This window comes from Colobus angolensis, unplaced genomic scaffold, assembly GCF_000951035.1.
Source record: "Colobus angolensis palliatus isolate OR3802 unplaced genomic scaffold, Cang.pa_1.0 Scaffold33, whole genome shotgun sequence".
NCBI lineage: Eukaryota > Metazoa > Chordata > Mammalia > Primates > Cercopithecidae > Colobus > Colobus angolensis.
The window spans coordinates 5098280-5107659 of record NW_012116599.1 but is presented as its reverse complement, the minus strand read 5'-3'; the positions used below and the strand labels follow the sequence as shown (position 1 = coordinate 5107659).

The following is a 9380-nucleotide window of genomic DNA, read 5'->3' as shown; positions in this document are numbered from 1 at the left end:
GCAAGTGTTGTGGACAAAACATTTAAAAAGAAATCTACATAAAACAAAGTAGATAAATTTATCAAATATTGATAAATTTTCAGAGACAATATAAAAGTACACAAAACATGAAAGAGAGAAAGAATTTAAAAAATAACCACTAAGCCAATACATATAGTACAAGTTTACAACATTTATATTACAGAATGATGGAAACCAGAGACAAAAACGATTTGGTAACAAACAGCAAAGAAAGTTTCACCACCAATCACAAGGAAGAAAGACATTCTTTTTCAAATGAAAACACAGACTGCCAGAACTCATCCCCCGCGTCCCCCAACCTATACACACATAGAAAAATAAAAGCAAATGCGAAAGTTGTCTACAGCAACAGGACAGACAGAGGTGGGAAGCATTTGGCAAGTTGCATCACAGGAAGTCAATCACGATTGGCTAACGATGATGGTACCTGGCTCTGTTGCAGGTCACTGGTTTGCCTGAGAGGAGCGACTGATGGAGGAGGCACACCTGACGTCGATGCAGACCGGCCTAATTTGCAGCTTACTTTAGGCTCTGGAAACAAGGGGAAAAAGACACAATATTAGCTGACTGACATCTGAAATAATGAAGTGGCTTTTCAGTCTTCCTGTTTGTTTTGTTAGTTATTCTTGGAATATACAAAATGCTCCTGATGTTTGCTAATCATTAGCGGGTGATAAAACACTTTCATAACAGTTGACTCTAAAAGGAGCTTTATTCCCAGATCACCTTCTGGGGAAGAAATCTCAGAAGCACAGGCCTTGTGCACTTGCACATTTTACCCCACTTGGGGTTGGTTTCTATGGAGTCATCACTGGAGCAACAACCCATTTAGGGGAACAAGCAAATATTATGACAATTTTGAGTGTTCACTTTTAGCTTTGGTCCATAGGATTTCTGTGTCCTAAAATGTCTTATCTCCCTTCTCCAAATGTTCTGCTTTCCTTCCTTCCATGAATGCTATCATCATGTTTTCAATGTAACATTTCTTCAACTTATCTTGATTTGCATTAAATTTTATAACTGTCTTCCAAGACTTTTGCTGTCTTTCATAATATTATTTTTCCAAATTAAAAAGCTTTCTCCTACCTCTTCTCTAATTTGAGGAGCCCAAATTAACTGCTTAGGCCACTGACAGGATGCTTTAGAGATTACAATTTGAGGACTGAAAGAGTTCCCTTCATCCAGAAATTACAGGATATATGGGAGGTAGAGATGATGAATTTAAAGTCATATTTGAAGATATTTGATAAAGGAAAAAGAAGTCATAGAAAGAAAAATGGACATTTGTATTTTATCACAAACTTCAATGTGAGCTGTTGGTTTTTGAGTGCCTAGTGCATTCCAGCTTCTGTGAGGAATTACACCTAAATTATCTCTAATCCTAAGAACTCTCTTTGGAGCTACAGAGTTAGCTATCAATACCCTCAACCTAAAAATTAGAAACCTAAGGTTCTCCAAGTTCAGTCTTTGCCTAATAAATAAACAAGTGCTTTTCAAAGTCTTTCTTTATAAACTTGACCTAAAAATGAAACTCATCGACCAACTCGTTTTAAATGATATGACGTAACTATGGTACTGAGAACTGACACAGGTGCCAGAGAACCAGAATCTGCTCAATTCTGTTGGAAGAAAAGAAACTGTGTTGCTCACGCTGGGGAGGTGCACTATCCTTATGCCATTCCTATATGAATCGCACTTCAGAGAAAAGCATTGACTATATCTGCATTGCATGAATGGTTCACTGCCAACTTCAGTTTCCATCAATTGCCTTCCACTCCTCCACTCCCAACCCCTCTCAGACACAACATGCAGACACACAGAATGAGTAAGCTTACACCTACTTACACACAGACTCATACACTCTCACCCATATGCACCTTTCCTCTCAGTCCTGTTTCCACCTATTCAACGGTGCTTCACCTCTCTATTAAAATTATTCTTCTAAGGGAACTAATAGTTTTCTTTCTTGGCAAATCAAATAGTATTTTCTCTGTACTTCTGATTTAGAGGAAAACAATAAAAGACAATAAACAAGGTTTGGACTTAGAGCTAATTTTGAATCTGACTCTGCTAGGTGTATGATCTTAGACAATTGTTTTCATGATTTAAGTTTTAGTCACTTACTCAACATTCGTCATCTGTGTATTTTATGCCTACTTGCCAGAGAGTAGTGACCAAAATCCCAGTATTACCCTATGGCAATAGTGCAATATGCAATATGCAATAGGGAGTGCACAGTCTATGCAGTAAACATAGGCTTTAAACAATAAATGATGGGCCGGTCATGATGGCTTATGTCTATAATCTCAACACTTTGTGGGGCTGATGCGGGTGGATCACTTGAGCTCAGGAGTTGGAGACTCCTTAATCTAATGACGTTTATGTATTCTCAGGGGAGAGACATTAAATCTAAAATCATTTGCTGAAAATTAGGAAATATGTTAGAAGGAAGAAGTAGAGAGTGCCGTGGTATCATTTATCAGAGTATCCACTGTGTTCTGGGGAGCAGGGCAAGGAGAGACCCTGAAGAAGCTGCAGTAATTTACACCTGCCAACAGGACTGAATGGGCAGCAAAATCTGAAGTGGGAAGGATCCTGGATCCACAAACTTACTTTCTGACTGATCCAGAGTCAAAAGCATTTCAGAATTTATTGGTTGCATATTATAAGGAAATAGTAACAGTGAAATATCCTGGTTTCCAGGTTAGTGGAGAAGAGTTAAACTAGTGCTAAGTAAACAGATAAACTGAATTACATGCAAAATTCATAGCAAAACACCAGAAACATAACAAGTGCTTTTAGTGAATGCTGGCTCTCATCCCCTACACACACACACATACACACGCACTTGCACATGTACGTGCATGGTGACCCTTACCTCTATTCCTCTGTCTACTTTTAATCAAGTCGACTACATTCTCTTTCTGGAAAATGACTCCCTTTCCATCTGTGATATGCATTCCTTCACCTCACTCTCAACCCAGTGTCATGTCCTTTTAGCTTTATCAACTTGTGCCTTGCTTGGCCTTTTCTCTCCGCACCTTCTCTCTTAAAAACATCAACATTCTCATGGTTTCAAAGATAGTGTTTTCCCTTGGATTCACTTGCAGGTTCCCATAGCTCTGTCCCCTTCCCATGCTGTTTGATTTTGAGCCACTGTGCTTCCTGGTCACTAGGCTGTCTTCATTGTCTCAGGATGCAAACCGAGTTCTAGCTTCTTCTCAATATCTTGGATCTTCCTTCTACTTTTCCTATGTATAGTAAAAACATCACCTCCATTTTCCTAAAGGCTTAGGGTCCAGATCTTGTCCTTTTTCAGTTCAGAGCTTTCTTTTCCTCTCTCTGTAAATTTAGTCCTGTTGGAATTTGCTTTTTTTCCTCCTTGCCATGGCTCCTGTAGTTATCTCAACTCATCTCAGAAACCTCCCCATAATCTCTCTGCTCAAATCTGACTTGGACACGATGCAGACTGTGTTTCCTAGATTACTATAGGCCCCTCATCTTGTAAAAAAACGTTCAATTGTCTAATTTCCAGAGGTCCTCTGTGACCTGGCTCCATCTGATCAGGTCCACTTTATTTTCCACTGCTTTTTGCTTCCTAAAATATATACGATTTGGGCCCGGTGCAGTGACTCTTACCTGTAATCCCAGCACTTTGGGAGGCCAAGGCCGGCAGATCACCTGAGGTCAGGAGTTCGAGACTAGCCTAGCCAACATGGTGAAACCCTGTCTCTACTAAAAATACAAAAATTAGCTGGGTGTGGTGGTGGATGCTAGTAATCCCAGCTACTCAGGAGGCTGAGGCAGGAGAATCGTTTGAACCCAGGAGGCCGAGGTTGCACTGAACCAAAACCATGCCATTGCATTCCGGCCTGGGCAACAAGAGCAAAACTTCATCTTAAAAAAATAAAATAAAATAAATTCCATATATATATATATATACACACACACATATATAATATAAATATATATATACACACACACATACATATATATATAAAATTTGGTCTACCCTCTTGGTATCCACTTTTGATTCTTCCATCTTTCACCTCAAGTTGTTGCCAGGCATGGACTTCAATCAAACCGTATCTCACCATTTTCTAAGACCTACTTCAAAGTGTACTTTTATTATAAAGCATCCTGTGGTCTTGTTTTCTTCTTTCTCTCTTCTGAACTGCCTTATCACTTCGATAGCATTTGTACTGCTTGCTGTGGTTTTCAGCATTTTTGCTGGTAGGAACCACCTAGTAAGCATTCTATTATTATGTATTTTTCTTTCACTGAAGATACTCAAATTAACCTAGAAAAGGTCACTGCAACTCCTCAAAGCAAGGAGGTAATGACGTAACAAAGAATATGTTATAAGACCTAGCTTCAAGCCTCTCTCCCCTACTTATTAAGGCAGTGATTCCAGTTAGAGGGGATGTGACCTTCTGGGCTCCTACAGAGGAGGTATGGCATTTGAACATTCTCCCTTGATTGTGTGCGGGTTTTAATGTCTGCCCACCCATTCTTGAAAATACCACTGAACTCTCTCTGGGCTGTTTAAACACAAGTGTATCATATGATGACATAGATACAATATCCTGCTAACTTATAAATTAACCTCATTTCCCAGGATGCCTCAATCCTTGCATACCTTAAGGAATCATCCTTCATTATATGAAACAATAAGCAAAGCATCCATCAGAACCCTGGTTGACATGTTTCCGTAATAAGCCAATGTTTCCATACATGCCATGACTAGCTTAGCACATTTGGTCACATGGAATGAGAAAATTCAGTATTTTTTTTTTTCCTAGAAAAGGATGAGAAATAAGAATTATTTGCTATAGAGATTTTTTCCAGTTTATGTTGAAGATATTATCATCTGATGAAAAAAGATTATCTAACCAGATCAAAGGCTTTTATATCACCTAAGGTACCTAAAGATTAATTTCCCCTTTTGTGGGTTTCTGGTCAGACCAACTTAACCTGTTTCCATTGTAGACAACATTATCTCCAGTACACAGATTATGCCTCACCAAAATTCAAGCAAACTCCCAATGTCACCCTGACCTGGAAACATCTTGCTTTAACCCCATAGCATGCCAGTCCAGATCATGCCTAGGTTTATCAAGTCCCCTTAGGAACTGCAATATAAACCACTAACCACCCAATGAACATGGCAAATCAAACTATTAGCAAAGCACCCTGTGTGGGCTAGTTCTAGAGTCAGGTCACCCAGTGGTCTAATGTTCGATCCCAGCATAGAGTATGACTCCACATGCAGGGACAGACTAGGATCAGTACCATATATTCATAATGTACATACACAGGCAGATACACACACACACACATACACACACACTCCATAACACTGCTGCTTAATGGTATCACATGGCAGGTTTGTTTTTTTGTTTGTTTTTTGAGATGGAGTTCTGCTATTGTTGCCCAGACTGGAGTGCAAAGGCACAATCTCAGCCCACCACAACCTCTGCCTCCCGGGTTCAAGCAATTCTCCCGTCTCAGCCTCCTGAGTAGCTGGGATTACTGGCAGGCATCACCACGCCTGGATAATTTTGTATTTTTAGTAGAGACAGGTTTTCTCCATGTTGGTCAGGCTGGTCTGGAACTCTTGACCCCAGGTGATCTGCCCGCCTTGGCATCCCAAAGTGCTAGGATTATAGGCATGAGCCACTGTGCCCAGCCAGCAGGAACATTTTTTAAATGGTGAGATTTTTGTTTATCTCACTTATTTTGGCTCTTCTTTCAGTTTCACATGATTCTTAACCTAAATGTATTTGGAATTTCCTATGTTGTTTCTGAGACAGGGATGATGAAACAAATCCTTACAAGGTTGCATCCACCAAGGTTTCTTTGACCAAAAGAATTATCTGAAGCAATCATGAAAATTCTAGAAAAGATTTTAATTATAACCAAGCCTTTCAGAGATCCTTTAGGCCTGTGACATCAAAGTCCAATTGTTCAGCTCACCTACCTTTGACCAAAAGAATTATCTGAAGCAATCCTGAAAATTCAGAAAAGATTCGAATTATAATCAAGCCTCTCAGAGACCCTTTAGGCCTGTAACATCAAAGTGCAATGTTTGGCTCACGTACCTTTGGAAATGCAATGCTCTTTGAGACTTGAACAGTGAGGCTGAGGAGCCATGACCCTGGAAACAAAGTTTTGATCTGGAATTTTGATAGATAATTGCCAAGAATTTTGGGGTCTACAAACAATGGGCACATGCCTGCAAAGAGATCTAAGACAGAGCTTTCCTACCCCAAGGAAAATTCACCCAATTGAGAGATTAATTATTAACTAGAAGGTACTTGTTCTTCCTATGTCCAAGGAAAATTTTCCTTTGAGAACTCTTCTAGTATCATCCTAGAAGTAAAAGTTGACTCACTTGTGCATTTTAATGAAGATCAAGTGTAAAGAGAATAAGAAAAAAATGAGAATGGGGTTGATTCAGAAAGAGAGAGAGAGGAGGTGGAGGAGGGAAATAGAAAGGAAGGATAAGGAAGACGGAAGAAAAAAGAAGGGAAAGGATAGAAGGAAGGAGAGAAGGAGAGAGGAAGGGAGGAACACAGTTTGTGTTTTGTTTTGTTTCCTGCCCAGGCTGGAGTGCAGTGACGCGATCTCAGCTCACTGCAACTTCTGCCTTCTGGTTTCAAGCAATCCTCTTGCCTCAGCCTCCAGAGAAGCTGGAACTACAGGTGCTTGCCACCACGACCAGCTAATCTTCTGTATTTTTAGTAGAGACAAGATTTCATCATGTTAGCCAAGCTGGTCTCAAACCCCTGACCTCAGGTGATCTGCCCACCTCAGTCTCCCAAAGTGTTGGGATTACAGGCATGAGCAACCGCACCTGGCCTTTCTTTTTATTCTTAATAGATATAAACTTTCATTACTTTTTTTTTTTTTAAAGATAATCATTTCTCATCTTTCCCTTAAGGAAAATTGAATTTTTTTGTTCAGTATTATGTCATTAGTATTGTTATAGGATCATCTCCACAGCATCTGCTGCTATTACTGTGAGTATTGGAGCTCTATTTGCTTCCAGAAAAGAATGACAAATGACCATTCTCAACCACTGTATTTGCATAACCATATAAGATTGGTGTATTTTCATACATGAAAGAACAATTTCATCTAGCATTAAAGAAATAAAATCAGTCAAATTCTGAGGACACATATCTTTTTTCCATTTTTTTTAATACATAACAATTTTGCTGTACTAGCTAACACATAATGATTCCCCCAAGTAGCTAATAATGCTGAAAGTTTCTAATCAATGATTTGGGTTACATAGAAGTCACAGAGTGGCTTTTAAAAATGTATTTATTTAGTTAATATGCCAACGTATGCCCATTGCAAACTCTAATTTCTGGAAAAGACTTTTTTTTTTTTTTTTTTTTAAATAACACATGTGCTATTTGAGATAAACTGACACCTGAATCCAAAGGGGCAGTTTTGCCAGGACTGTATTAAAATTTTCCAGCATTCTGAACACTTTGTTTGAGGCTCCCATCACACATCAAGGTGAACATAGTAACATGCCCTTGTGTTCTACACTAAATGTAATTTTTTCCTGAATATAATTTGAATTTTTATTTTTTTTTGAAATTGTTAGACTGTGAATAATCCAATTAATTATGATTGGCTATGACTTCTAAACAGTCATTGTGCACACTCAGGAATCCTTACAGGATTTGACAGTGTAGTCCAGAGATTATTTCAAAATGGAATGGAATTGCTTTAATACTAAATTTAACAATTACGTTGAACTATGTCACACTTTTTTACTGATTTAAACATTAATGTGAATGTGGCAGTTTTGGAATTTTGGTGCTATGATTTTTTTTAAATATTAAATATTTTATAGATCTCTAAAAAGGTGGTAGACCTAGGCATAGTGACTATGGAGATGAAAAGATAAAACTAATCTGATAACTGCCGTGATCATTTTGTGACCATGGAGAAAAGAAAGAAAACAGGATGCAAGAATCTATCTTGGGAGTAGCTTCTCTCTCTCTCTCTCTGCTCCCCCATCCCCACCCCTCAGCTTTTCAAGGAGTTTTCCTCTGGGGAGATAGCTGAGATTTGCATAGCTGTGAATGATGCCCGGGATCCTGTAGCCATGGACTGAGGTCCTAGTGTTATTTAGGACAGAAGGGTTGGATAGTAAAACTACTGATGTTGGAATAACTGATGACTCTTTTTGGGAACACTAGAATTCTGCTGAAGACCTGAAACCCAGAGAAAAGTAAGGTGGCAATGTGGTGGCAGCTCATGATCCAATGTACCCATTATATTCCTTGTCTTCCATTTTTTACGTACAGAGCACATAAATCATACTACACAAAACACAGGGATGCCCAAGATGCTGCAATGCATAGCTGGTTTCATCCAAGGCAACATAGTGTAGTGAAGCATTAACATTTTTTATTTGACAGCCTCTTTCATAATAATGTAAAATTTCTAAAACACCTTGGGATAGTCATCACTTTAGCTGAATATGAAAATGTGCTTTTATTTTCAAAATACTTTTTTCACATTAAAAGTGAATTAAAGTATATATGAAAAAACAACATAGTTTCCATTTAACAGTCAATCATGCTCCTTAATTATTTTAAAAATCATTAGGTAAGGAAAATTCATCAGCTTCAACATAAACTCAAAAAGTCGTATCATAGTTGCAAAGGATCAAATATATATTCCCATGGAGACAGACATTTCACTTTGTTTTATGGCATCAAAAATACAATATACAAATAAACAAAATCCTTTTGTCACCTGATGTTATAAATGAATGCGTGACAAGAATCACTTGACCTATTTAAAATACATTATATTTTGCTTCTAAGTAATAAAATCATAAAAAGGAAATGCCAAGGTTACATTTTGTAGATAACCCACCTTGTGATGTGGCAAGTCTTTACTCCTAGTAGGTGAAAAGCAAAACTGGATATAATACTAATGGTATTTCTTCTTTATACCATTGAATTTTGTACTTTGTTAAAGAGCAAACATTTTGAGAGAAAGTGTGACCAGTTATTACAACATTGATGGTCCCTATTACTGTGTTCTATCACAATGGCCATGTTCCTTATACTTTTGCCTTGAGCCAACTGACAATTATAGATATAAACTAAGCAATGTCTGGCTATGAATAAGCCTAATCTAAGACTGTACCCACTCAAATCCTCCATGGCAGAGAACTTCAACCTGATCTCCAGTAGTGGTTATGCTTGTTCACTTTATAGCAGAAGTTCTAGGGGTCCCTAAGATGCTTTGGGGGACAGAGCATAAGGTCAAAACTGTTTCATAAAAATATTAAGATGTTATTTGCTTTTTTTTTTTTTTTTTTT

At 38.2% G+C, this 9380-nt stretch overlaps 1 protein-coding gene across 1 annotated transcript in view; it reads right to left on the bottom strand.

Moving 5' to 3' along the window:
- Window positions 1-418: 418 nt before the first annotated feature.
- NYAP2 (neuronal tyrosine-phosphorylated phosphoinositide-3-kinase adaptor 2) overlaps window positions 419-9380 on the bottom strand; it is a 244853-nt gene continuing 235891 nt past the window's right edge. The window contains exon 6 of the mRNA XM_011951926.1: window positions 419-552. Coding sequence (XP_011807316.1) covers window positions 419-552 — 134 coding nt within the window. The remainder of the gene's footprint in view (window positions 553-9380) is intronic.